Source organism: Camelina sativa, chromosome 9 (genome assembly GCF_000633955.1).
Source record: "Camelina sativa cultivar DH55 chromosome 9, Cs, whole genome shotgun sequence".
Taxonomy (NCBI): Eukaryota; Viridiplantae; Streptophyta; class Magnoliopsida; order Brassicales; family Brassicaceae; genus Camelina; species Camelina sativa.
The window spans coordinates 23630367-23656804 of NC_025693.1; the positions used below are offsets into that span (position 1 = coordinate 23630367).

At 36.9% G+C, this 26438-nt stretch overlaps 5 protein-coding genes and 1 pseudogene across 7 annotated transcripts; 3 read left to right on the forward strand and 3 right to left on the reverse strand.

Moving 5' to 3' along the window:
* LOC104711920 (UDP-glucuronic acid decarboxylase 1-like) lies at positions 744 to 3708 on the forward strand. 2 transcript variants are annotated; one of them, XM_019229313.1, is made up of 8 exons: positions 744 to 1488; positions 1828 to 1912; positions 2085 to 2232; positions 2322 to 2401; positions 2682 to 2765; positions 2863 to 2937; positions 3021 to 3113; positions 3268 to 3708. In XM_019229313.1, exons 1-8 carry the CDS (start codon positions 953 to 955, stop codon positions 3472 to 3474), a joined length of 1308 nt encoding a protein of 435 aa, XP_019084858.1. In that variant the 5' UTR covers positions 744 to 952; the 3' UTR covers positions 3475 to 3708. The 2 variants fall into 2 exon arrangements, with proteins under 2 accessions (XP_019084858.1, XP_010427004.1); XM_010428702.2 differs by lacking the exon at positions 1828 to 1912 and having other exon boundaries at positions 744 to 1573.
* LOC104711922 (protein SODIUM POTASSIUM ROOT DEFECTIVE 2-like) lies at positions 4414 to 6249 on the forward strand. The gene is made up of 3 exons (XM_010428704.2): positions 4414 to 5074; positions 5175 to 5256; positions 5943 to 6249. Exons 1-3 carry the CDS (start codon positions 4523 to 4525, stop codon positions 6098 to 6100), a joined length of 792 nt encoding a protein of 263 aa, XP_010427006.1. The 5' UTR covers positions 4414 to 4522; the 3' UTR covers positions 6101 to 6249.
* Positions 6170 to 11646, reverse strand: LOC104711921. 2 transcript variants are annotated; one of them, XM_010428703.2, is made up of 6 exons: positions 11248 to 11646; positions 10455 to 10552; positions 9751 to 10342; positions 7370 to 8592; positions 7077 to 7251; positions 6170 to 6911 (listed from the first exon to the last, which is right to left on the reverse strand). In XM_010428703.2, the coding sequence occupies exons 1-6, from the start codon at positions 11312 to 11314 to the stop codon at positions 6310 to 6312; spliced, it is 2757 nt and encodes a 918-aa protein (XP_010427005.1). In that variant the 5' UTR covers positions 11315 to 11646; the 3' UTR covers positions 6170 to 6309. The 2 variants fall into 2 exon arrangements, with proteins under 2 accessions (XP_010427005.1, XP_019084857.1); XM_019229312.1 differs by having other exon boundaries at positions 7370 to 7447; positions 8606 to 10342.
* LOC104711924 (protein SLOW GREEN 1, chloroplastic-like) lies at positions 18385 to 19902 on the reverse strand. The gene is made up of 2 exons (XM_010428706.2): positions 19818 to 19902; positions 18385 to 19729 (listed from the first exon to the last, which is right to left on the reverse strand). The coding sequence occupies exon 2, from the start codon at positions 19561 to 19563 to the stop codon at positions 18535 to 18537; it is 1029 nt and encodes a 342-aa protein (XP_010427008.1). The 5' UTR covers positions 19564 to 19729; positions 19818 to 19902; the 3' UTR covers positions 18385 to 18534.
* LOC104711923 lies at positions 19760 to 23257 on the reverse strand (annotated as a pseudogene).
* LOC104711926 (diaminopimelate epimerase, chloroplastic) lies at positions 23581 to 26037 on the forward strand. Its single transcript, XM_010428707.2, has 9 exons — positions 23581 to 23889; positions 23979 to 24146; positions 24240 to 24310; positions 24404 to 24461; positions 24561 to 24740; positions 24832 to 24916; positions 25035 to 25094; positions 25196 to 25269; positions 25716 to 26037. Exons 1-9 carry the CDS (start codon positions 23608 to 23610, stop codon positions 25830 to 25832), a joined length of 1095 nt encoding a protein of 364 aa, XP_010427009.1. The 5' UTR covers positions 23581 to 23607; the 3' UTR covers positions 25833 to 26037.

Here is a 26438-nt window from a genome sequence, read left to right on the forward strand (position 1 = left end):
GTTAACGATGCACTGCAGCTCAACGAGGCTAAATTTTCGACCTCATGTTGACAATATAATTGGAATTGGAAACGTTCTTTAATTTCTTGGTGTTTTGATCCGGAATAGGTTTGTTGACTTATTGTTTCGTATATGCTCTAAGGTAAAACTTGAACATGTTCTCCAAATGGACTTATGAAATCTGTTTTGAGGACATGGGTGTTATCACTTATCAGGTGATAAACAATATCAATCAAGGACGAAATTACCACACCCTATATTGGATGAAAAATGTTACTCACTGATTGATTAACAGTTTAACACACCTTTAGATGGATGTTAGGAGGATGCAATGAGTGTTATAAACTCGAATGTGAAAACTGTAACCTTTCTTGAGTATAGATATCCTTATGTTTTATGGTAATGTCGTACTAGTAGGCTTAGTATCCTAGTAGCAAGAAAGCTTATCTATCATCTCTATGTGAGACCGTGTGATATGTTTTTTCTGTAACTTGAAGCAAATTAACTCTAATGGGCCTTTACAAGGAGTTATATTTACGAATTTACTTTTAAGTTTGGGTCCTTTTGGTATAATGTTTCATCACTAAATCCCCTAATCACGTTAATGATCTCTTCACAAGAATATCTGAATAATGTTTTTTGAATTTAATTAGTTAGATAATCACGTTTGAATATTTGATGATGACAAAAAAAAAAGTTATGTATTGCTCTAACTAAAAAATTAAAAATATATAAGGGAAAACAAAAAAGAAAAATAAAAAAAGAGAGCGAAATATTTCGCCGTGTAACTACTTTCACATCATCATCATCATCACATTCATTCACAATCGATTTTTATACTTCTCAAACGGTTTGAATCTGTCCAGATCCAAAGCTTCTCCACCTGAGATCTCATTTTCACCGGCGAAGCTAGCTCTCTCTCTCTCTCTCTCTAATCGGAGAACATAACACCATGAAGCAGCTTCACAAGCAAATGAGCTCGAAGCGTGACGAAGAAACGATTCCCATGAGCCAATCAAGTCCTTACTCTCCCAAGGCCTTAAAGCATCCCAGATCTCTTCCCAGATCTCTTCACTACCTCTTCCGCGAACAACGACTCCTCTTCATCCTCGTCGGGATCTTAATCGGATCCACTTTCTTCATCCTCCAGCCTTCTCTTTCCCGTTTAGGCGCCGCTGAGTCCACCTCTCTTATCACCAGATCTGTTTCCTACGCCGTCACCGATTCCCCGCCTTCCAGGACAACATTTAATTCCGGCGGCGGTGGGGTTAGAACCGGTCGTGTTCCCGTCGGTATCGGACGTAAGAGACTGAGGATCGTCGTCACCGGTGGAGCTGGATTCGTCGGTAGCCATCTCGTTGATAAGCTTATCGGGAGAGGGGATGAAGTGATCGTCATTGATAACTTCTTCACTGGTAGGAAGGAGAATTTGGTTCATCTATTCTCCAATCCTAGGTTTGAGCTTATTCGACACGATGTGGTTGAGCCTATCCTCCTTGAGGTCGATCAGATTTACCATTTGGCTTGCCCTGCTTCGCCTGTTCATTACAAGTATAATCCAGTGAAGACTATCATATCCTTTTTTCATTACTTTTATGCTCTGCTGCTGCTGATCGTAATTTGCCAGTTCTGATTCCAAATCCACTGTTTCAATTTTAGGCAACATTAGCTTTTCTGATCAATCGTTATAAGAAATTAGATTATCTTACAACTATTGCGATGATTCGTGATGAAATGCTTCTACTGGGAATTTGTGTGGTGATCCTTAATTGACTGTTTTACAAGACAAATGTAATGGGCACTCTCAATATGTTGGGTCTTGCAAANAATCCTTCTTGAGGTGGATCAGATTTACCATCTAGCTTGCCCTGCGTCGCCTGTTCATTACAAGTATAATCCAGTGAAGACTATCATATCCTTTTCATTACTTTTATACTCTGCAACGTTAGCTTCCTGATCATAGTTAGCAATTAGATTTCTCTTAGAATTATTGTGATGATTCGTGATGAAATGCTTCTATTGAGAATTTGTGTTTCTCTGTGGTGATGTGAGGATATTGGCTGATCCTTAATTGGTAGTTTTACAAGACAAATGTAATGGGGACTCTGAATATGTTGGGTCTTGCAAAGAGAGTTGGAGCAAGGTTTTTGCTCACCAGCACAAGTGAAGTCTATGGAGATCCCCTTGAGCATCCACAGAAAGAGACTTATTGGGGAAACGTGAACCCAATCGGTGAGCTGGAAAATTCTGTTATTTGCTCCTCAGTTCATGAGATATATAAATGTGAGGTTGATCACTAATTGCTGATATCTTTTTAAAAGGTGAGAGGAGTTGCTATGATGAAGGAAAGCGTACTGCAGAAACCTTGGCCATGGATTATCACAGAGGGGCTGGTGTTGAGGTAAATTCTTATAATCACCCCATGGATTGTATATTGCAAGCTCTTAGTTTAGTTGATGAAGAACTTATATAATTTGCAACTCATAGTCATCCATGGCATTTTCTACCCATTAGTTTCCAAATCTTCCCTTGCTGTGTATCAAGATGTTTACATTTGATGATGTTGTTTCTCCTTTTTGTTTTGAATGTTGGAATGTTTAGATCTGATGAGTGAATAGTGATGACTATTTGTCCAAATCACGGATATATGAGTGGTTTCTAATTAATTTTGCAATTTTCAGGTTAGAATTGCTCGTATTTTCAACACGTATGGACCCAGAATGTGCCTTGATGATGGGCGTGTTGTTAGTAACTTTGTTGCCCAGGTTTAGCTCTTTCATCAGAACATAAATACTACAACTCTTTTCCTATATGAAGGCTTGTTATAACAGTCTGACAGAACTATGGTTTATAACTATGCAGACCATCCGCAAACTCCCAATGACTGTTTATGGCGATGGAAAACAAACTCGAAGCTTTCAATATGTTTCAGACTTAGTACGTAACGACCTCTGTTTCAATCCATTCTGCTGTGAAAAATATCGATGGCCTTAATATTTAACTAAAATCTCTCTTTGTAGGTGGAGGGACTTGTAGCTTTAATGGAAAACGATCATGTAGGACCCTTCAATCTTGGTAACCCAGGAGAATTCACAATGCTCGAGCTTGCAGAGGTCTGCATTACGTTTGCTATCTTCTGTTTTCTTCCCTGCATTGCTTTTGCTATCTTCTTTATCTTCCTTGCAAAAAGTAACTTAAGTTCGTTTTGGGATCTTACTATCATATATAACAAGAAACACTCATATGAAATGGGAAATTTGTGTGCAGGTGATTAAGGAGGTGATCGACCCAAGCGCGACCATAGAGTTCAAACCGAACACAGCGGATGATCCCCACAAGAGGAAACCAGACATAAGCAAAGCAAAGGAATTGTTAAACTGGGAACCAAAGATCCCACTGCGAGAGGGTCTGCCACGCATGGTCAGTGACTTCCGTAACCGAATCTTAAACGAAGACGAAGGCAAGGGTCTTTAAAGTGACACAGAGATTCTTCTTCTTCTGCAATGATTTGGTATATGTATAGTCTCTTTTACAAAGAGCTCTGATAAGTTTTTTTGTTTACTCTGTTTTTTTTGTTCTTTCTCCACGACACACACTATGACACCTACTTATTAGCTAATATTTTTTGTCTTAAAAAGGATTTTGCTGTTGGGCCAATCACCAGTGGGCGCAATTTTTAGTGGAAGATATTGATATACTATTTCTCTCGGTTCATAGTTCATACACAGATGATTAGCCTTTCTACTTTTCACATTAGTATACTTAACTCTCTCGGTTTATACAAAACTTAGCTTTTTGGGGACATTTTGAAATGACATCTGATGGACCCTTAGTTTTCACAAACGACATCTGATGGACCCTTCTTGTGCTAGATATGTCTCAGCTGTATGTTTGCGTTTGTATCTATCGTAGATTTGTTTCATATGTTTCCAAAATTTTGTAGCATCTTAAACGAAAAGAAAACCTTTATAACTATGTTTTGTCGTTTGCATTTTCAATTTACAAAAACATTCTATTAAAACTTTCAAAAATATAGATTTTGCATTTATTAGGTTTTTGAATGAATCGAGGCATTTATGCAAAATGGCAGCTGAAAAATTAGTTGTGGGCATTTCTGTTTCCGCTTCAGGTTTTGTTGGATGGAGCGATTCAGTCTGTTAGAACTTAGAACTTGAGATATAAAGTAATCATCCATCGCTTTTTCTACCTAGTTAAAATTAAAAAACGTGTAATTAAAGTCTTTCCTGTACTCAGTTCTATTTAATTTCCACTTTCTGAAACAGAAACTGATCGGTCGAATTCAATACGCAACATTTGAATATATCCAAGAGAATAAAAATGTAATGTAGTACATAAATATCCAATAGTGACATCTCAACTTCTCTAATACGTTTTATGTAGACAATACAAGAGCGTTTTCTACTCAACTCTCTGTTACTCTGTGACCTTACCACAACACTAACACACTCATGTGACACACTGACGCATATTATCAATTACACATCATCATGTATTTATATATATGTGTGTGTGTAACGTATATATGTTTGCATATATATTAATGAGCTTTTTGTTTTTTGCCATAATAACAGGAAAGCCAATTATGTTTTACTGTGCATCGCAAGCATCCACCGCTACGGACGAACGGACCATCACGGCTCGAGCCATCGACCGTCATAACCCGATAATTAAAGATGGCAGGAGATCTTTCACGGCTCCGTGTTCCTCCGGGGACGACTACGTTGCTCCGTACCGTCAGCTTTCGAAAATTACGAGGATACCCTCCTCCTCCGGGGACGGGAAGGGTGTTCAGGTGGATAAAGGAAGGAGGAGCAATTCAGGGTCGTTGTTGAACGTTAGCTTAGCGAGGAAGAGTTTTGGCTGTGTTGATGCGACACCAAAAACTCCTCCCGGTTCTACTAGGTATCTTCTAGGATCCGACCCGGTTTCTTTATCCGGGTCTACGGTTCAGGATGCGGTCGTAACGGATGAAGGTGAAGCTTCAGGGGCAGAAAGAGGCTCTTCTGGTACTGTAGAAGAGAAGAAGAAGTCTTCTGGTTCAGGTTCAGATCAGGTAAAGTAAAAGTAGTCGTTTTACCATACATGAAGTGGCATGAAATGTAAATATAGACGAGATTAGAGGGTGATTCATCTACTGTTATTTGGGACTGCAGGTGGTTGTTCTTAGAGTCTCTCTTCACTGTCACTGCAGAGGCTGTCAAGGCAAAGTGAAGAAACATCTATCCAGAATGCAAGGTGCATCTTCTGTTTTCACTGTTTTTCACCCTTTATTGTTACAGTATTCATATTTTACTTAGGGTAGTACAGTATTCATCTTTTACTTAGGGTAGTCTTCGTTATAAGTCTTATACTAAGAGATCAAATATTACCAAACAACATATAAGATAGTACTGTTGCAAAAACATTTTTGGTTCTAAGATATAACGGGTATTAATAGAAGATTAATGCTGGACACGAGTGGGTACGGGACCTTGTAAGTTGTAAGCCAAATGAGTACTAATGCATTGTCACTATCCGAACTCCACCCAACCATTTTGGGGTAGACATGTATCTTATCTGATTTTTTATTCTATTTTGTAAAGTTATTTCTTTATATTCAAAATATCATATGATAATTTATTATATTTTTGAAAGTTTCTATAAATATCTTTGAAAATTTAATATTATATACATTATCTTTCAACATATTATATATGTGATATAGATTTAATGTACTATAGAAAAAGGATATTTTGGGTTTGTTGTGGATAGTTTCTACTTTGTTTTGATTGAGCTCTACCTTGAAATAGCAAATTTGTTTACCACCAAAAATTGATTGAGAAATTGCGAAATTTTTATCCTTTTAGAACCAGTTTGTTATGTTATGTATCATTGTAAATGAATTTAATGAAGCTCATTATAATGGTTTTGGCAACAAATAGGTGTAACATCCTTCAGCATAGATTTTGCTTCAAAGAAGGTAACTGTGACCGGAGACATCACTCCCTTGGAAGTGTTGGGTTGCCTCTCAAAGGTCAAAAATGCCCAATTCTGGACTCCACCTCAATCGTCACTCCCAACGCCAAATCCGGAAATCTAACAGAACACATTTTTCGTGTGTATTTGTTGTACTCTCTTCCTCTCATTTGCTTGAATCAGCTCAATGGTAAAATGTTAAAAGACTTTCCTACTTTTATGATGAAACTGTCATTACAGGGACACATGCTTCTTTATGCTGAAAATTGTCATTACATCGTCTTGTTTTTTTTTTTTTACTTAAACTATGTAATAGAGATATTATTTAACATTCTAGAAGATTGCACCAACCACAAGCTCTGTTATGAGTTCATCTGTCAGCATTTCCTCAATCTCTCTACCTATGATTTCAATGTCATCTTCTAAGCTCAGCCACTGCAACTCCTTCTCCACCACATCATCTTTGCTTGGTTTCTCGTCTTTTCTTGTGACTAAATCGCGCAGAGTCTCTTGTATCCTGTTTGTATCCCATTTCCGGTACATCCTTGTGGGTTTAACCCAAGGGTGTGGATCCGAAAACTGCTTCAACATCTGCATAAGCTCTCTGCTGATCTGGTCAAAAAGGAACTTCCTTTCTAATCTGGTTGAGGTATTCACGCTGGAGTACTTCTTCTCGAGATCCTGAAACAAGGATGGATCGACAGGTGTTGTCATGACAGTGTTCTCGTCTAACTCACTGAACCTGGAGTTAGCTAGGAGATCAACTAAGTATAATGACTTCCAGTCTTCTTCTCCGAGCTCTTGAGTAATCATAGTCTCATCAGTTACTGTGGATGACTCCTCTTGATCCGTGTCTCCATCACTCGAAACGAGCATGCCACCTTCATTGTAAGTAGCTGACTCTAGTTTCAGGAGCTGAAGTTGCATCCTGAGTCCTGGAACATAGAGATAACAACAGTTAACGCGTCAAAACCATTTATAGTTACACCACAGATCTTTGATCTACCCAAAGCAAAAGTTAGACTAGCACCAACTGATGGTTACACAAAATATTCTAATGTACGCAAAAATCAGTGAACTAGCAAGTACTGATTGACTACCTTGGAGATCGGCACTAACACTCTCAAAGCATTCAGACCCTGAGGAAACATCATCGTCAAAAGAAGCTTCTAGAACTGAAACTGGACTTGGTTGTTCTCCTTCCTTTGAGCTTTCACGAGACTGTGGTTCAGGAACCGAAGATTGATTTACATCCTCAGTTGTCCTTGAGATATCCTAGAGCATTAGTAAACAATAAGATAACTGTCATCTGTGTATTCTAGTTTAAGGATTGAAATATAAACCGTAGTTCTATTGCACAGACCCATACTCTTGAAACATAATGCTCACTTACAGGGTCAGTTACCGAGGTGACAGTTGACAAATCTCGAGCAGCTTCAGACATTGCTGTCTTGTTATCATCAGAAGCTGAACTATCCTCAGTGTCTGAATTTGCATCTACTGAGAAACTGCTACATGCTTTAAAAGGAGAGAGCTTCTCTGTTGAAACCCCGTCGTTCATATAAAGGACTTTGGTTAAACTTGGGCTGATGTTGACCTCTGGCGAACTATTGTATGATGAGTGAGATTTGTTACTGCCAGGTCTAGATTTGCATGACAAGAAAGACTCCCCGTGATGAGAAGAATTCCCTTTCACTAATCCATCTCGATTGATCAACGCCTTAGGCAAAACTATAGTGTAACTACTAGTGCTTTCCTGGTTCATGATGGTTTTGGATTTTGCAAAACTTCTTGAGCAGGATCCTTTCCAACCATCCCTACTGCTGATTCCAACCGGTTCTGGTGATTCAGACCACTGAATGTTGTTCTCAAATCTTTTACTTATCCCATCTTCGAAACTGAGTCCACTAAAACTTGCTGGCCTTGCCTCCCTATCTGAGGTTGCAAGCATCTCAGCTAATGTCCCGCTTCTACTAATTTCTATCTCGTGCTCAAACTTGTGTGTCAGCTTCCATCTCTCTGACAACCTCCTCTTGGCTTCCCTACTCACAGATGATGTTGTTGACTTGGAAGGCAAAGATCGATGGTAGTTCCTACGATTAAATGCGGTTCTTTTTCCTGAAGTTACTGGCACTAGCTCTGATTCACTTGCGGAGTCACTCCCTGATGAGCTTTCATCGCCTGCATATCCTTTAAATCCTGAATTCTCAAAGTTCATGGCACTACCATTGCCACAGCTCGCCTTCCTTTGCCTAGACATTGTTTTGGCCATTTCTCCAGAATCTCTTGAATTCTGTCTTGAGAGCCGGACATCTTCATTACTTTTCTGCCTGCCATGATTGGTGGTGCATGGAAGCCTACGATCTGCTCTAAACTCATCAGAAGAAGAGCTTGGCGATGCAAAAGTTCTACCAACATAACGTGGCTCCCCGAGGTTAGGTTTCAGAACAACAATCTTTGTTGGCTGCAACTCACTTCTCTTTCCCAGCTCCTCATTTGGCAAATCAATCATGTCATAAGAAACATGTCTGGTATGAGAACGGCTGGCACAACCACCACTACCACCGCCATGTCGATGAGGCGAACGATGACTCTTCCTCAACAAGTCCCTATCATCTTTCTGGCTGTNGCTATCCTCAGAGTCTGAATTTGCATCTACTGAGAAACTGCTACATGCTTTAAAAGGAGAGAGCTTCTCTGTTGAAACCCCGTCGTTCATATAAAGGACTTTGGTTAAACTTGGGCTGATGTTGACCTCTGGCGAACTATTGTATGATGAGTGAGATTTGTTACTGCCAGGTCTAGATTTGCATGACAAGAAAGACTCCCCGTGATGAGAAGAATTCCCTTTCACTAATCCATCTCGATTGATCAAAGCCTTAGGCAAAACTATAGTGTAACTACTAGTGCTTTCCTGGTTCATGATGGTTTTGGATTTTGCAAAACTTCTTGAGCAGGATCCTTTCCAACCATCCCTACTGCTGATTCCAACCGGTTCTGGTGATTCAGACCACTGAATGTTGTTCTCAAATCTTTTACTTATCCCATCTTCGAAACTGAGTCCACTAAAACTTGCTGGCCTTGCCTCCCTATCTGAGGTTGCAAGCATCTCAGCTAATGTCCCGCTTCTACTAATTTCTATCTCGTGCTCAAACTTGTGTGTCAGCTTCCATCTCTCTGACAATCTCCTCTTGGCTTCCCTACTCACAGATGATGTTGTTGACTTGGAAGGCAAAGATCGATGGTAGTTGTTCCTACGGTTAAAGGCGGTTCTCTTTCCTGAAGTTACTGGCACTAGCTCTGAATCACTTGCGGAGTCACTCCCTGATGAGCTTTCATCGCCTGCATATCCTTTAAATCCTGAATTCTCAAAACTCATGGCACTACCATTGCCACAGCTGGCCTTCCTTTGCCTAGACATTGTTTTAGCCATTTCTCCAGAATCTCTTGAATTCTGTCTTGAGAGCCGGACATCTTCATTACTCTTCTGCCTGCCATGATTTGTGGTGCATGGAAGCCTACGATCTGCTCTAAACTCATCGGAAGAAGAGCTTGGCGATGCAAAAGTTCTACCAACATAACGTGGCTCCCCGAGGTTAGGTTTCAGAACAACAATCTTTGTTGGCTGCAGCTCACTTCTCTTTCCCAGCTCCTCATTTGGCAAGTCAATCATGTCATAAGAAGCATGCCTGGTATGAGAACGGCTGGCACAACCACCACTACCAACATGTCGATGAGGTGAACGATGACTCTTCCTCAACAAGTCCCTATCATCTTTCTGGCTGTTTGGCGACTTCAAGGATGATGCTTGACTGTACTGTGGCTTGTGAAGATCATGCAGATGTTTAGTGAATAATGAATCAGGGTGCTGAAGAAACTTGAGTAAGAGGTCCTTGTTAGAATCTAGAGCCTCAAGAGCGTCATTAAACTCTTTAGAATGACGAAGCTTATCATCAGTTGATAGCCGCTTAGCCTCCATGAACTTCTGCCGTATGAATGCCATCTCTGCCTGAGTTAGATTAGCATTGACACTCCCCTGATGCTCTCTAAAGTTTCTATTGCTCTCTGCCCTCTTTGCATCCAAAACTTCGAAAACATCTTTAAACTTTTGCTCAGCCTTTGAGCTCCTTCTAAGAGATTTATTATAACCATCATCATAAGAAGTGCCTCCCCCACCACCACCCCTGCCTTGCTGATGATTCTCCACACACTTGTGTTGTCTATGAGAAGAACTCTGAGCAGGCAAAACATCGAGACCCATCAATCTCGCAATGATGCTTGGTGATCTCTTTTTAGATTCTTTTTGCTTAGACATTTCTTGTGCCAACAAACTTTTCATGGGTACACCACTAGTAGCAAAATCTTGCTGCAACAAACAACAAATATGAGCAAACAAGTCACTTTTAAACAACAACTAGAAACCAAACATTTCGTCTCAGAAGATATCTATTATATAAAAAAGAGAAAAAAAAACATACCTTGTTTTCACTCAAAGCTTCACAAAGACAAGAGTTGTTGTTGAATTCAGAAGAAGAAGAAGACCTTGGAGATTTGAGTTTGTGACTCTGTTTCTTTCCTGAAAGAATGAATGACCTTTTTTTAGGATTCTGAATTGATAAAGCAATCAACTTTACAACGGAAGAAACTTTAATTGAGAAACTTGGGAGACAAAAAGTGTAATTTGTAGCACAAAAAGTGGGAGGGAAGAAGAGAGAAACATAATAATAAAGCAAGGAGGTTAAGCAAAGCACTCATAACATGTGAAATTAAAATCATTAACCCTGTTGAAAAAAACGAAAATTTTTTAACAAACAAAACCAAACCAAATCATGACACTACCAAACAAACACTGCTGCCCTGAGATTTTTTGTTATTTATTTCTTTACTTTATCATAATAAAAAAGAAAAGGGTAGCAATCTCTCATCTTCATCTCTCTACCCACAGCTTTAAACTGTAGTTTTCCACAAGATACAAAGTAACAACATATCTTTTGTTTTTTTTTATCTATCTCAAGACACATTTCTTTAAATCTCGACCTCGCCACTACGAAGAATCTCGAACAACCCGAAGAAGGAACACAAATATTATCGGGATAAATCTCAGAAGCTTAATTCACTAAATAAATTTATAAAATTGACCAACCAAACAAAAAAAAAAAATTTGGTTTAATCTCTGAATTTACAAGACAATCTAGAACATCAAGTCTGCGTTTTTTTTTCTTTGACTGTCATTTTCATGTAAACCAAACAAAAAGGGGAAAGAGTAACAACCTTGAAGAGGAGAAGAAGAAGCTAATCGATCTCGAGAACTGAGGTCGCCGAGTCGAAATCTGTTCATATTTTTGTTTCACTCACTCGAAATCGGAAGCAAATGTCTCCGGGGAAAACATTTCACGGAGCTAGCTTTAGGTTGGAAGAGATGAGTCTAGATCGGTATAAAATTTTACTGGGTGGGATTCAGAGCCGGGAAAGAAAAAAAATGCAGAGGATTCTCTGAGATTACACTTACAGGGAGAGATCTAATCTAAGACAAGAGAAAAGGGAACCCTAGAGGAAGAAGAAACGAAACGATTAACAGGAAGAAATTGGGAGAGAGAAGAGCGAACCAGAGGAGGAGGAAGACGACGACGGAGAAAAGAGCAAACAAGGAAGGAGAAGGAGAGGTTTCAGTGTTTGTGTTTATTTGAAAGTTCAAAATTTAGAAAGAAGAGAAAATTAAAAAAAAAATGTAAAAAAAATTAAAAAAAATACTCTCTCCGTTTCAAAATATAGGATGTTTTAAGCAAAGCACGCATATTAAGAAGATTTTACTTTTAATAAGTTCAACCAATCAGAAATAATACTGCATAATATAAACTACTAAACTAATCTAAAAATTGCATTGAAATTTGAAAACATCATATATTATCAAACAACAAACTTCTCTAAAACATCCTATATTTTAAAACGGAGGGAATAAAAAAGAGAGGGGAGGAGGGGTGAAAATAAAAGTGAGAATGGGGGAATGGGGGGGGGCGTGTTTGGTACTATTTTAACATACTGAGTTGTGTGCATCCGTGAATTGCTGCCACTTGTCCCTCCTCCTCGCATTTTTTTCCTTTCTTTCTTTTGTCGTACCTTCTCTTTTTATTTTTATTTATATATATGAAAAATCAACATATAATTGTAGTATGTATATCTTATAAAAGATATATTCATATTACGGCAGATATTCATTTTGTATTTAGTATTCGTGTACCACTGTTATTAAGTATGGTATTTCATATATTTACTTAAATTCTTGTTTGTTAAGTTTGTGAATCATAGTTGCATTTTTCTTCTTACTTTATTACACTTTTTTGATTCGGGAATTTCACAGTTTTACTTTCTTTCTGTTTTTCTTTGACACGATATATTTGAATTTGCTTATTTATATATATATATATATATATTTTACTTTTTTTGATGAGATTTGTTGTTTAAAGGAAATAATCAAATTTATGTACTAATGTAAAACCTCATTGATAATTTGATTTAATACTTGATTGAATCAAGGATATATCTTCAATATTACAAGTGTTACATTCCCTTCAACCGAGAAGTCTCTTGTCTATAAGTCTTCCTCCATAAGATTAGGTTTAGTGGCCACACTTTTGAAATCTATTCAACTGTATATATTTTCTACTTTTACCCATATATAGCCAGAAACATAGAATTCCCATTATACTTACATGCTCATGAGAAAAGAAAAATGTATTAACAGTGACATATATAGTATACCCCCTTTTAAAGTCCCTTCCTTAATAAAGGATTAGTGGTTCGTGAGCTCACCAAATATGACCCCCTATTTCCTATAGAAAACGACACAAATTCTTACAGCCTTCGCTTTCAAGATAATTAATCTGACACCATTTGCTCAATAACTCTGGTTGTTAATTGACTACTAGGAAACCTTTCTCCATTACGAACCGTTTAATTAACTCACTTCGCATTAAATCCTACGGTTTCATTACGAATATAACTACACTATAGTATTGGTGTTTTAAATGCATGATGTTTTTACTAATTTATTATATACTATACCTGCATTTACTAATGCCTCTATCATTCATTAACCATATATTGTAATTCTTTCTGTTGATCTCTAGAAAATAACATAAAGATAAAGATCATATTGTCTTATCTAAATTATCTTATGTGATGTACTTATAAAAAATATACTCTCTCTGTCCCTCAAAGATTGATGTTTGAGGGACTTCACACAAATTAAGAAACAATGATTATTTACAATATTGTTTTTTACTAAAAGTATTAAATATTTATAAACCAATGACTATTGAGTTTTCTTAATGATCACTTCTTGAAATTAACAAAAGTTAAATATTAGTTAATTTAAAATGGTAAAACATCAAACTTTGTGGGACAAAAGAAAATCACATAACATCAATCTTTGTGGGACAGATGGAGTAATATATAAATCGCCGCAACAAAAAAAAAATCGAACGGAAAAAAACAAAAAATTAAAAGCAAAATGAATCTTTTAACTTTGAAATTTTCATGTCTCCCTTGATTTATGGGTTTTTTTTAGACGTTGTGATGCGTCCATAGATTATATAGATCACCTATATGCCTACACACATATCATTTCTATTATGATTGTTATTTTTACAATCAGTGAAACTGACGATATGATGTTCGAAATGAATTCATGTTCTTTTCTTTCTTCTATAACTACTTCTACAAAAAAAAAAAATCATGTAGAGATGGAATGTTTCGAAAACTATATCTAGAAAAAAAAAAGATTGTCTTCTCAAATTTGGAAGACATGGTATTATCTCTATCAATTGAACAATATAAAATGGTATTCTAATGTGTGCCTTGAGGATTCGATATAGTTGTCGAGAACAAATACTAGTAGTAATTTAGTTCGATAAACAGCTTTACATCTGATTATTTAATAATGATACAATGTTTAAGGAAAACGTTGTTTGACAAAAACCAATGTTTAGAGTTAAGTACAGCTGCATGGACAAGCTAAGATTCGTGTTCGTAACTAGTAGCAACTCTTAAGTCAATAAAGTATCAATAAATACCCATATTTATATCTAAAAATAATAAATAAACATGTAAGTTGAAATATTTAATTGGGGAAAAGTTTTCAGGCGTAGAAAAAAAGATACAAAAACAGTAGCAAAAGACAAAAAAAAAAACACAAGAAAAAAAAAGTAAAGCAGATTCCTTGACCTATGTAGTTCCCATGCTCACATATATACTATTATAACGGTTATATGCACTTATGCATTAAATTCATTATGGCTAATAAGTTTAATTACTGTATATATTAATTGTAGAAGAAACAAATCTATAACCTTTTGAAGAAAAATCAAAACACAAGAACAAAGAAAAAGAATAGACAGAATTTGAGTATTGATCATGATATTCTTAAAAATTTCTTCGTATTTTATAGATCAAAAAAAAAATCTATAATAATTTTTATATTAAAAAAAAACCAGGTAAAGATTTGTACCACCATAAAATTAGTTTAATATATGTACATTAAAAATATTATTTTACTATTTGTTTTGTCTTTCCATGTTCACAATCTCAGATTTTGTCTTTGGCTTATTGATATGTCAAACGTCCTTCTCCATGAAATAACAGGACGACTATAATCTAAAATATTTTCAAACATTCACAATCTTGTTAGATTTTGTTGTGTGTGTATCGCCAGTGTATCTACATGACTACATGTTATGCAAACATTATTTTCCACACATGTTAACATCAACGCATGGGACTAAATTTGCAATTTAAGCGATATTGTTCAAACACTTAACATACATAAGTGATAAGTGTGATTAGTATGTGTATATGTATAAAAAAAAATCAAACTTAACACAAACATATTACCAATCATGATGTGAATGATGTCTTTAGAACCCTATTAGTATTAATCGAAATTAATATTAACAATCAAAATGACTAAAAGTAATCGAAAACGTGTTGTCCAATTGTTTGTATGAATGGATAGAAGATTCGCCATGTAGATCAGTAGATCAAAACATGGATCGGATGAAATCAAGTTCTGCTAAATTCGATGTTGTTCTTTGTTGTCTTCTACACGACTACACCCAAAATATCCGGCTTTCTACAGATTAAGGGGTTAGTCTAATTCGATTTATGATCTATATATATATATATATATATATATATATATCCCAGTTACTCAATTTTTTTATTATTAAAAGAACTGTGTTGGTGGTAAATTGTCTTTAATCTAATGGTCGCTTAGATATGAAGGGTTCTTTCATATATTAGATTAGGTAATGGTTAGAAATCTAGAGAATGTGTAGTTTATAATGGATAAAGTAGTTTACGGACGGCTCAATATGCATATAAGTTAAGTCATTCACTGTAGTCTCACTTATAAATAAAAAAGAACCCAAATCATACATCATTTCATTCTAATTGTAAAATCTAAACCAAACTAATATTTAACTTTTCTTAATATGTTTTGCTTTTTAATTTAATTTTAATTTACTTTTTAAAATAAAATAATATATAGAAAATTTTGATTGGTTGAAAAAGAGGAAGTGAACGATCATGAATGAACCTAAGTATTTGTCAAATAAGAAAGTATATATATATCTCGTGAATAGATTATTATCGACAGTAAAAAGTCGTATTTTGTAAGATGTTTTATAATAACATATCGAGTAGCTGACAAAAAAAAGTTAGTGCAATTTATCCATCTTGTTAAGATAATACTGTTGTTTAGGAACTGAGATGCATCCCATAATTATATCTACTAAAAAAAATGTGTCGGTTTAGTGAAGATTAAGCTAAATTAATATAGTTTTGACAGTGGAACTGAACCAAACCTTTGTGAAAAAGTTAATTAGAAGAAAAAAGTGGAGAAGAAGAAGACGACAATGTGATTAATTACTTGTTCAACTTGAACACTAGTTTAACAATTAGTCCACCTCATCACTACCCTTCACTAATTAGTCCATTTTCTAACAATTCAATTTTATTCTCTCTTACTCGTGTTTTTCCTTAAAATATGCACTCTTAGCCTATCTTTTACATATTACAATGGCTTTTTAAGTTCCATTTTTTAAAATATCTCTATTCGTTTATACTTTTGTACAACTGTCTCTTTTACAATTTTGTGATCATAAAGTTTTTACCTAATTGAGAAATACTTCACGAAATAGCTTGTAGTATCCTTTATAGCCTGTTGTAGCTTTCACCAAGAGAATTAAATGCCATAATTCTTACCAACTCTGCTGTTTAATTATGTATGTTTATCATGTAAGCCTGCAGGATCTATATTACTTTCAAATATAGAACATGGTCCACGGCTATATATAAGTTAATTGGCCTTTAATGTAAGTAAGCTAACTAACGACTTAGTCATTTGAAGTTTGAATAATAATAAGGAATCAACGAGGAGAGGAATCGATCGGAGTGTACCACCCACCCACAACAACGAACAGTAGGTCAAGTACACATTTATAACCTATGATCAAATATTACGCATTTTGTTTGCCTTCTAGGTGACAACGACTCCTATTGACCCTATAACATACAATTTCCTTTTTCTGTTTTTTTTGGCTGTCAATTATTTAAGTGTTTATTCAAATGATATAACTATTTAATATATAACCTATGATTACGTGCCAACAATGTCTTACTTTACTCATAAGCATCGATAATTAGTCATTTTAGAACAAACACCACAAACTCTGAGTATGAAGAAAATACATAACCTCTCATATTTTTTTGATAAATACAGTACAAAGTTTGGATGTTTGCTTTAAAGTAAAAAGTCACCAATGATTTTTATAACTTTACATATTTTAGGTATCCCTTTATATCAACAAGAAATCTGAGCATTAATGAGGAAGATGTTTTAAACAAGAATCTGAGCATGAATAGTATTTGTCTTCTTCTTTTTCTTTTTAGGGTAAATTTAGACAGCTTATCCTATTTGTATTTACATTTTTTTTATTACAACATTATTATTATTATTATTATTTATTTTTTGTATTTGTCATGAACTTATATATTCGAATTAAAGCTATAAAATCTCTGATATACTAATTAAGAAAAAATATTAAAAATGATATGGAAATATGAGACTACATGAAGTCACTTATGATGCAAAATAACCAAAAATTTGTTTGGTTTAGTTTCGGTTTGACCAATCTTATATCAATTCTAGCTAAACAAATTTCAAAATAAATCAAAATTGCTCCAAAACCGAAACCTAATTTTTCTTATATTGATTTCATACATCTTCTCGGAAATTGAGTAGCCCCAAGGTAGTACAATAATGCTAAAGATTGAGTGTTAGGTGCGTTAATTGATATAAAGCTGTAGATATGAGAGGCCAAAGTGACAGAGATAGATTCTACTTGTATCAGACCGACACGTAAGCAAAACTTGTTTCAAGAAAACACCGAACCAAAGAATGTGTTAGAGATTACATCGAGAGACAGTGAGATAAGGATTATTGCAATCAGCTTCCAAATCTACTGCGGTTGGGACCATGAAAGACAATCATTTCATCATACCCTAAAGAATCTACTGTCTGTTTGGTTTTTCATTAACCGGACATTATTACAATCTTTTGGTTTAGAGAGAACCGAATTTAAGCAGTCATTTCCGGCCCTATCGGATTTGATGGAAATGTGGGGACCTTACCAAAAGTCAGAATCAAGCAAGAAAATGGGGTAATTGAGCATAGCATTTATAAACTTCACCTACAGAAGCTGAAGAAGAAGATGGTCCAATTAAAAACGGCATCACAACTTCATGGAAGAATGAAGAGATCTCTATCAAACTTATGACTCCTCACAACTTGGCTATTGGATGTCCATTTCCGGTATTATCCATTACTTGTAGATGCCAGCAACATAAAAGCATTTGTTTGTACGTCGGGCATTGACTTGATTACTTGGATAAGCAGAGACATGCTAGTGGATTAGTCTTCACTCCTTAACTACCTGCATAACCTGATGCATTTATGACAACTTGTACTGTTGTACATGTGTGCGCGGTGTGATATGCAAGTTTATACGATATTACACTCCATGTCAAACCTCAGATTGGAATATCAACCAAACTCATCATGAAATGCTTTGATAAGAAAATCAAAGAACCAGCAAAGAGTTCATCAACACACCGTTGATAGCTTACTCTACAATCTTTTAGTTCACCAAACAGATGATATGATCTATTGGTCTCTCACAAGAGATGGCGGGAATATCAAAAAAGATTTGTGCCCATAACAACATTCAGAGCAACAAGCAACCAAGTATTAAGTTGCCTGAATGATATAGCGAAACTATTAGGCTTCACTGTTCTTTTGGAACCAAGGAACAAGATGTACATAATAAGCATCTAGACCATGTGCACAGGGACTATGATTCAAAATCCATTATAATATCAAACCAAGTATTCAACTTATGAACTTTATATAAACCAACTAAAGAGACACAACTTCAGATGATCAAGAAAAGCATGCGACAGAACATAATCAAAATCACCGTAAAAACATTGCAAATATTCCCATCAACTAGTTGATTCAGCCATCTCCTCAGCCATCTCACGCTGCGCCTTCTCTGAAAAAAGCTTCGTTGCTATCATATTATCCATAAAATACTCTCTGTAAGGATGATTCTTGGGAACAAGTTTCCTAAACTTGTCAAACTGTTCTTCAGCCTTGTCTTTCTTCTTCAGCAATGTGAATACCATTCCCTGACACAGATACGGCCTGAAATCTCTTGGTTCCTCCTTCTCAAGCTCTTGATAAAGCTCCAATGCTTCGCTATGCTTTCCTTCAATGACCCGAATCTGCGCCACGAGTAGCTTAAAATCCCTAAAATCGTTATCATTACCCTCTTTTTTGCACTTCAACATTGCTTCCTCAATTCTATTCTCAACATCTTTCAAATCAAGACCTGCATCGGAATAAGCCATAAGCAAGCCGTGATAAGCTTCAACACGAAGCGGATCCTTAGCCAGAATCTCTTCAAAACCAGTTTTAGCTAAGTCAAGATCTCCACTGTAAGTAAAGATGTTAGCTTTCAAAACTGGCCATTCCTTTTCATCAGGTTCCAATTTTATCAAACGATCAATCACTTTTACGGCTTCCGTAAGCTTTCGAGATCTGATCTTTACCTCCATTAAAGAACGAAGAGCGTCTACATCAGACGGGTGACTTATCAAATGCTCATCAAGCGCTCTCTCTTCTTCTTCCAAGGTAACGTTCTCTTTGCTCTCAACTGTCGGCGGAGGCGCGACTGGAGCTGCAATCGCCGGCGATTTGAGATGGAGATTCGCCATAAGCAGCGCCGCGGCGGTTGTTAGAGTGATGCATGTTGATTTGAAGAGACGGAAAGGTGTCGACTTTGAGAGAGGGGTTACAGAGTCTTGAAATTTGGAGGAGGACGAAGCTTTGATTGAAGCGCATTTGGAAGATGGGATTGGTCGGATTGAGGCTCTGAAAGAGTTCTTCGGGAACGATGAAGAAGAGGTTTTGTGAATGAAGGAGAGGTGAAATGGTTGGTGATGGAGCTGTAGCTTCCCTAGAGACTCCATGATTGCGGAAAGAGATAGGTAAACCCTAAAACCCTCTGAACGGTAAAAGAGATTAGGTGAAGAAGATGAAGATCAGGCCTTTCGAGTCAGGTCGAATATTCTCTCCACGCTTCTGCTTCATACGGTGTCGTTTTGGTCTTTGATGGGCCTCGCATTGCACTTTGACCTATCAAAAGTGAATAATGTTTCAGATTGATACCACATTTGAACACACTTTGTGGTGTAAACTGTAAAGTAACTGTAATAACTCTTACAACCGCCATGGAGTAACAGTTGTGGCCGGCAAAAGATTCCAAGAAACCCAAAACAACAACAGACAAGGAAAAACAAGGCACAAGCCTGTCTCCCTTTTCTTTCATTTTCTATACATGAAAATATATGATAAAAAGGCTACAAAAACCCAGGAAAGTGAAGGATACACAGAAGCTGCAGATTTATCCAAACATCAATCTGCTGTTTCTTCTTCTTTCTCAGTTCTTGTGATTATATAAAAATGGGTGGGGGCTTGGGTTAAAAGGTATACTTTGTTCCCGGATTCTTGTGAAGAAGGGGTGGTTCAATGCTTCTCTTGCCTTGAACCTCTCTGATGGATCATATCGAAGCAGCCCTTGTATTAGATCTATCAAATCACCAGCTGAGTGATCCACATGCTGCATTATCAGATTCTGCAAAATGCCAAAAACAGTGGTGTCCCGATTTCAATATTACACATTAGCTAATATCAAGTGTCGAAGTTACTTAATTGATTTCACTGGGAGATTATTTACCGGTAACCGGGGAAGTCTCCATACTGCTTTTAAGCTGTCTCTTGATGTCGCACCTTCAGGCCAATCTAACTTTGCACCTCGCCTGAAGTATTTCTCAGAGCGCCGGCTGCAAGAACCGTTTTGAGTTTGATATAAGAAATTACAGTTCAATTTATTTGCCGCTGCTGCAAATACGAAGATCTTGTTGTTCTTACTCAGCTCTGAGCACCATATGAGTCGGTAATGGTCCTAAGACCCTTTCCATCATGGCCAAATGCTCCAAGTTTTCATGCGTTTGGAAAAGTGCCTCTCCCTGCAAGTTTTAATCCAGGAGAAATGTTTATGAAGAGTTGGTGAGATGAATACTGGTGTACCGAATAACACAAAAACAGAAAGTTACTCACCGAACAAAGTTCAACAAGTATGCAACCAATACTCCACAGATCACATGGATAGTTCCATCCAACCCCTGAGATAACATTCCAAAATATTAAATACCGACAGCTAAAAAAAATCATGTGTCAAAGTCATACAAGTCTACCTAGGATAACTTCTGGCGCGCGGTAATGCCTTGTGGATACAATGTAGTTATGGTCTTGATGATCAAACGTTGTACTTCCGAAATCAATGAGCTTGATGGCACTTGACTTGGGCAGGTTTTTGAAGTACGACCCATCTTTCGTGGGTCGTGATAGAAACTAAATTTTCATGACCACAAAGGAAAAATGTCAACTTACTTGAGTTGTACAAGTTCTTCATGAATGGATATCATAATTTATAAAAGCCCTGAACCTGAATGAGTCCAGATTAGGGATGATTGATTACTCACCTTATAATCAGGTATTTTGATATACTCAGACGATACAAGAAGAATGTTCTCCGGCTTCAAATCCGTGTGAATCAGCCGTAGGTCATGCATGTCTGTCAGAATAGAATGAACAACGTGTGAGTACACTAATAAACAAAAGTCTCCAGAAATAACTGTTTGAGCAATATGCAGTAATCTAATGAGAAACATTAAGTAATAACTATTAACACCTAAGTCTTATGTCAAAAAGTTCCAGAAAGCAAAATTTGTGGCACTAATGGGACAACTATATAGAAGAGTGGGTCAAGAATAGTCCACACACATGCTACAGACTCCAAAAGTTGTCTGCCAAGCTCCCGAACAAGGTCAATGGGAAATGAACGGTAGCTGTTTTTGCGGAGAAAGTCATATAAGCTTGGTCCAAGCTTCTCAAATACCTGTTGAAACCATTTAAACCCATCCGCAAGTTCTTATAACTCACATTATATTCGGGCATGAAGGAATTTGTATTTTCCCCTCAAACTTATCAAGTAAAAGTAACAGTACTTACATACAAATATGATTACGATAGTCAAACCAATTCCGAATTTGCACACAACTGCAAGGAATCGAAAAGCTTATACCAAATGCAATAAATTTAACACTAAAAAAAATTTGTAAGAGGAAGAGAAATATTCTTACCGAGAACCACCAACATCATGCCTTGTAAGCCTTTGCAACACGTCAATTTCTATCATGGCAGCTTCACGATACTTGTTTATGGAACGTATAACTTTGATTGCTACGACTTCTTTGTTTTTATTATCAAAACATTCCAGTACTTGTCCAAATGTCCCTGCCAAAATACAATCCAAACGAATTATGAAACTACATACTTTGATATTAGGAAACCCTTTTTGACTTAAAGCATGCATATTGAACAGAAAGACAAGCAGAATATACTAATCACAAGGAGTATACAAACACTTTAAGCAAGAGGATACCAACCTTCACCCATTTTGCTGAGAATTTGATCTGCACGCACAATAGAAGAGGCATGTCAGAGTAACGAACTTAGACTCCATAAGAAACTCTCTGAAACAGACAAGACTCAAGTAACATAAGACTCACATCGTGGAGTCAAAGTATCTCCAACAACAAAGACATAATGACCGTCTTTATCATCTGGTCTCCAGGGAGGAGAGCCCTGACGAGGAAGGCCATTATAGAACATGTTGGGATTGGGATAAACAAAATTGGGAACGACTCCACTCGCAAACTCTGGAGCATAGTACAACGGTGGTTGAAATACCTGAAAAAAAAAACAAAAAACACGCCAGCTGAAACTTAGCTCAAGCACACACACAAAAGTCTTAATTTTTAAGTAGTCAACATAACTTCGCAGCATCATCCAAGATCAGAAAACACAGACAATGAGTAAAATCCAATTTTTTTCAAAGGACCCTGAGCTATGGATAACAAAATAACAAAACTAAACAATATCTGGATAATTCAATTACCGAGGGGGGAGGAGGAGGAGGAGGAAGAAGAGGAGCAACATCCCAAGCCAATCGGGGACGTTTCCTGGGACGCTTATCAGCGATCCTATGAGGGAATTCAACATTCCTCTGAGTTTCCAAGATCATCGCGATCGAGCTTGCTTTATCTCGATGCACACTGCTTTGCATAAATCCTTCTAAAAAAAAAAAGTTGCAAATCCAGAGCTGAAATTCAAAAAATAACCTCAGATATGAACAAACAAAGATAGAATTGTGATTGTGATTGAATTCGAATCGAATTTTAAAACCCTAATAATCTTCGATTTGGGGAAGATCTATCGCACAAAAAAAAAAAGATAACTAAAAAAGGTGGGAAAAGTAACAGAAAATATATATAAAATAAAAAAAGCATAAGTAATGTAGCTTATAAAAAACTAACCGCAAATCTCTCTCTCACAGATTTGAATTTAAACACTGCCGTAAGTTCTGATCATCGGAATTCAGATCGGGAGATACAAAAAACGCTCACTCAATTTGGAATTGCAGAAAAAAAATCTCAGGAGGAGAAATAATATTTTAACAGCGAAAGAGACTGATTAGAACAGAGAGATAGAGAGAGAAAGCGAACCTGAAGAAGAAAGAGAACGGCGAAGGAGAGATAGAGAGAGAGGCTCTTACTGGGCTTTTTAAGTAAGGCCTTCAAATAAATAAATATATCCGTTGACTGAAAGAACCACGTGTTGTTGTTGTTCAGGGGTAAAAACGACGCGGAGTTCAGTTGTTGAATGTAGAAAAAGCACGAGGTTTTTACCCCAATAATGGGCTTTATTTATTCAGGCCTTTTTCATTAAATACCCATCTACTAAAGAACGACATGAGTTTAATATTGTTTAGGAGAAAGAACGACGTGGAGTTCCGATTTCAAGCATTAGAACAACGCGATGTTTTTGTTCAGCGTATTTTTTATATTGAGCAGAGTCGTTGAACGAGGAAAAAAAATCTGAAAGTAGCAATGGAGATAGCCGCCGTAACTAGCACTGTCTCCGTCGCGCCGCAATCGCGTCAACTGGTGAATGCGTTATCCGGGAAGCTAGGATCCGTCTCTTCTCTTTCGTTTGGTTTCTTCGAGAAAGAGTATTGCTTTAAGAGCTCTAGGCTTCGTTTGTCTGCTTCAGCCTCCATGGACGCCGTCACTGCCGAGAAAATCTCTCCGGCGGCGAGTTTTCTCGACAAGAGAGAAAACGGAGTTCTTCATTTCGTGAAGTACCATGGCCTCGGGAATGACTTTATTTTGGTACTTTTTTGTTCTCCGTTGAACTCTCAATACCCGAAATGTATCGGAGTTTTTAAAATTTTGTCTTTTTTGGGAATTGGGTTTTCTAGGTCGATAACAGAGACTCATCGGAACCTAAGATTACTCAAGAGCAGGCGGCGAAGCTATGCGATCGAAACTTCGGTGTTGGTGCTGATGGAGTGATCTTTGCAATGCCAGGAGTCAATGGTACTGATTATACAATGAGGATATTCAATTCAGATGGTAGTGAACCTGAGGTGGGCTTTTCTATGATTAAGTCTGTTGATTTTGGAGTTGATATGTTTGTGTGACTTGTTGTAAGTCATTGGCTTTTGATTTTCTTCTTGTAGATGTGTGGCAATGGAGTTCGATGCTTTGCTAGGTTCATTGCTGAGCTTGAAAATCTTCAAGGAAAACATAGGTATATATATCTGTTTAAGAAACATCTGTTGAGTGTTCTGAATTTTAGTCAGACTTGAATAATCTCTGAACTCTTCTTTATCTGTTTGGATAGTTTTACAATACATACCGGTGCTGGCCTCATTGTTCCAGAAATTCAAGATGATGGACAGGTAAGTCATTCGGATTGATGTCTCGTTTAAGGTTTAGTTTGAATTTTTTTATCATTTTTTTTCTTGTTGTTTACTGCATTGTGATTGATATGGGTACAGGTTAAGGTTGATATGGGGACACCAATTCTTAAAGCACAAGATGTGCCAACAAAATTGCCAGGGAACAAAGGTGAAGCTGTTGTTCAGGCAGAGCTAGTTGTTGATGGAGTAAGCTGGAATGTGACGTGTGTTAGTATGGGCAATCCTCACTGTATCACGTTTGGTAAAAAGGGTGGACCGGTGCGTGTTTGCTTGCTGGACTTCTAGTTATATTATTTGTCTACACATGGAACTTCTCATCATTTGTGGTTTTCCTTTGTGTGTCAACCAGAGTCTGAAAGTTGATGATTTGAACTTACCAGAGATTGGTCCAAAGTTCGAGCATCATGAAATGTTCCCAGCTCGAACTAACACTGGTTTGTGGAAATTCATGTGCAGATTAATTTACATTTCCATGATAGATACAGCAAGACTTCTCTGTATTTGGATTTTTACTCCTCAAGTTGTCTTACTGTTCTTTGTGTTTATCTGCAGAATTTGTTGAGGTCTTATCACGTTCTCATTTGAAAATGCGTGTGTGGGAGCGCGGAGCAGGTCGGCTAGTTCCCCCAAATCTTCGAATAATTTTCTTAGTTGATTATCAACAGTCTCTGTATCCCAATATGCTTAATGCTTAAGCATACTTAAAACTGCAGGAGCAACTCTGGCCTGTGGAACTGGAGCTTGTGCTCTGGTTGTTGCAGCAGTCCTTGAAGGTCGAGCCAACAGGGTAAGTTTGGAATTTCAGAACTAAAAAACTAGATAACAGTTTGCAAAATGCTACATTTTCAGATTATACAATGGTATGCAGCTCCTAGTCCTTTATATATACACGTAAATCATGATAGTTGAGGGAAAAAGATGTGTGTAGATAAACAGAAAAGTGGACTAGCGTTTTTAAGCTTTTCTTAAGAAACCTGACTGTTGCAATGAATGGTTAGATGATTTGATTTGTAGGCGATTGATGAGATTATGATCTTACTAAGAAGTTTTCATTTCTTGTATATTCATCTGAGGTTAAATAGGTTTCATGTCTTGTGGGAGAATCATGTATTCCTTTTCTTGGGGTTCTTCACTCTCACTTACTACTATTGGTTTATTCCTCGATAGAGATGTGACAGACACAAATGTTAAAAGCTCCTCTTATATTTTGTGTATTGGTTTATGGTGGAACAGAAATGCACGGTGGATCTACCAGGCGGACCATTGGAAATAGAGTGGAAACAAGAAGACAACCATATCTACATGACGGGTCCTGCAGAAGCTGTTTTCTACGGATCAGCGCTGCTCTAATCGACCTTCACAGTCGATGACTTGTCCTCTCACTGTTGTTCTTTTGGGGTCTGTTTTCTAATACAAACGTGCTAAGCTCTTACCTGTCCTGCCTAGATTGTGTTTCATGGATTTGTTTTATGCACTTCTATTGTTTTGAGAGTAAAATTCCAAACCTTTTGAATTGTTGCATTTATGTTCATAATTTCATTCTTTTTTTTTTCTTTTTCTCGGAATGTAACTCTCTACACTGATGGTTAAACTTGAATCTCCAGCAGACCAGACACTGTCCAAGGCCGTGGTTGTACATAAAGACATGGATTTAGTATATAACATCTAAAGAGAATACGAAAACAAATAAATGGGGAAATTTGATCTCTGGTTACAATCAGGACAACAGAAGTGGTTTCATAAAATCTCCTAAATATAATGATATACAACTCTCATTAGTTTGAAGTTAGCCCCTATCTCACACAAAGTTCTGTCAACGAGGTTTTACTGCATGGAAAAATCCACTGTCCAAGTCACTACCAGGAAGTAAAGACAATGGCGAGGGTACAGAAGAAGATGACGACGATGTTTTGGTGCAGATTAATTTCGTTGTTTCTGAAAACATATCGGGTTCTT

Coding starts and splice junctions, on each gene's coding strand:
- LOC104711921 (XM_010428703.2), bottom strand. CDS start 11,314: ATGAACAGATTTCGACTCGGCGACCTCAGTTCTCGAGATCGATTAGCT. Junction 10,553..11,247: donor TTCTTCTTCTCCTCTTCAAG/GTTGTTACTCTT, acceptor TCATTCTTTCAG/GAAAGAAACAGAGTCACAAA. Junction 10,343..10,454: donor AAGCTTTGAGTGAAAACAAG/GTATGTTTTTTT, acceptor TGTTTGTTGCAG/CAAGATTTTGCTACTAGTGG.
- LOC104711924 (XM_010428706.2), bottom strand. CDS start 19,563: ATGGAGTCTCTAGGGAAGCTACAGCTCCATCACCAACCATTTCACCTC.
- LOC104711922 (XM_010428704.2), top strand. CDS start 4,523: ATGTGTGTGTGTAACGTATATATGTTTGCATATATATTAATGAGCTTT. Junction 5,075..5,174: donor CTGGTTCAGGTTCAGATCAG/GTAAAGTAAAAG, acceptor TTGGGACTGCAG/GTGGTTGTTCTTAGAGTCTC. Junction 5,257..5,942: donor ACATCTATCCAGAATGCAAG/GTGCATCTTCTG, acceptor GGCAACAAATAG/GTGTAACATCCTTCAGCATA.
- LOC104711926 (XM_010428707.2), top strand. CDS start 23,608: ATGGAGATAGCCGCCGTAACTAGCACTGTCTCCGTCGCGCCGCAATCG. Junction 24,462..24,560: donor AAATTCAAGATGATGGACAG/GTAAGTCATTCG, acceptor ATATGGGTACAG/GTTAAGGTTGATATGGGGAC. Junction 24,741..24,831: donor TTGGTAAAAAGGGTGGACCG/GTGCGTGTTTGC, acceptor TGTGTCAACCAG/AGTCTGAAAGTTGATGATTT.
- LOC104711920 (XM_010428702.2), top strand. CDS start 953: ATGAAGCAGCTTCACAAGCAAATGAGCTCGAAGCGTGACGAAGAAACG. Junction 2,233..2,321: donor GGGAAACGTGAACCCAATCG/GTGAGCTGGAAA, acceptor TCTTTTTAAAAG/GTGAGAGGAGTTGCTATGAT. Junction 2,402..2,681: donor ACAGAGGGGCTGGTGTTGAG/GTAAATTCTTAT, acceptor TGCAATTTTCAG/GTTAGAATTGCTCGTATTTT.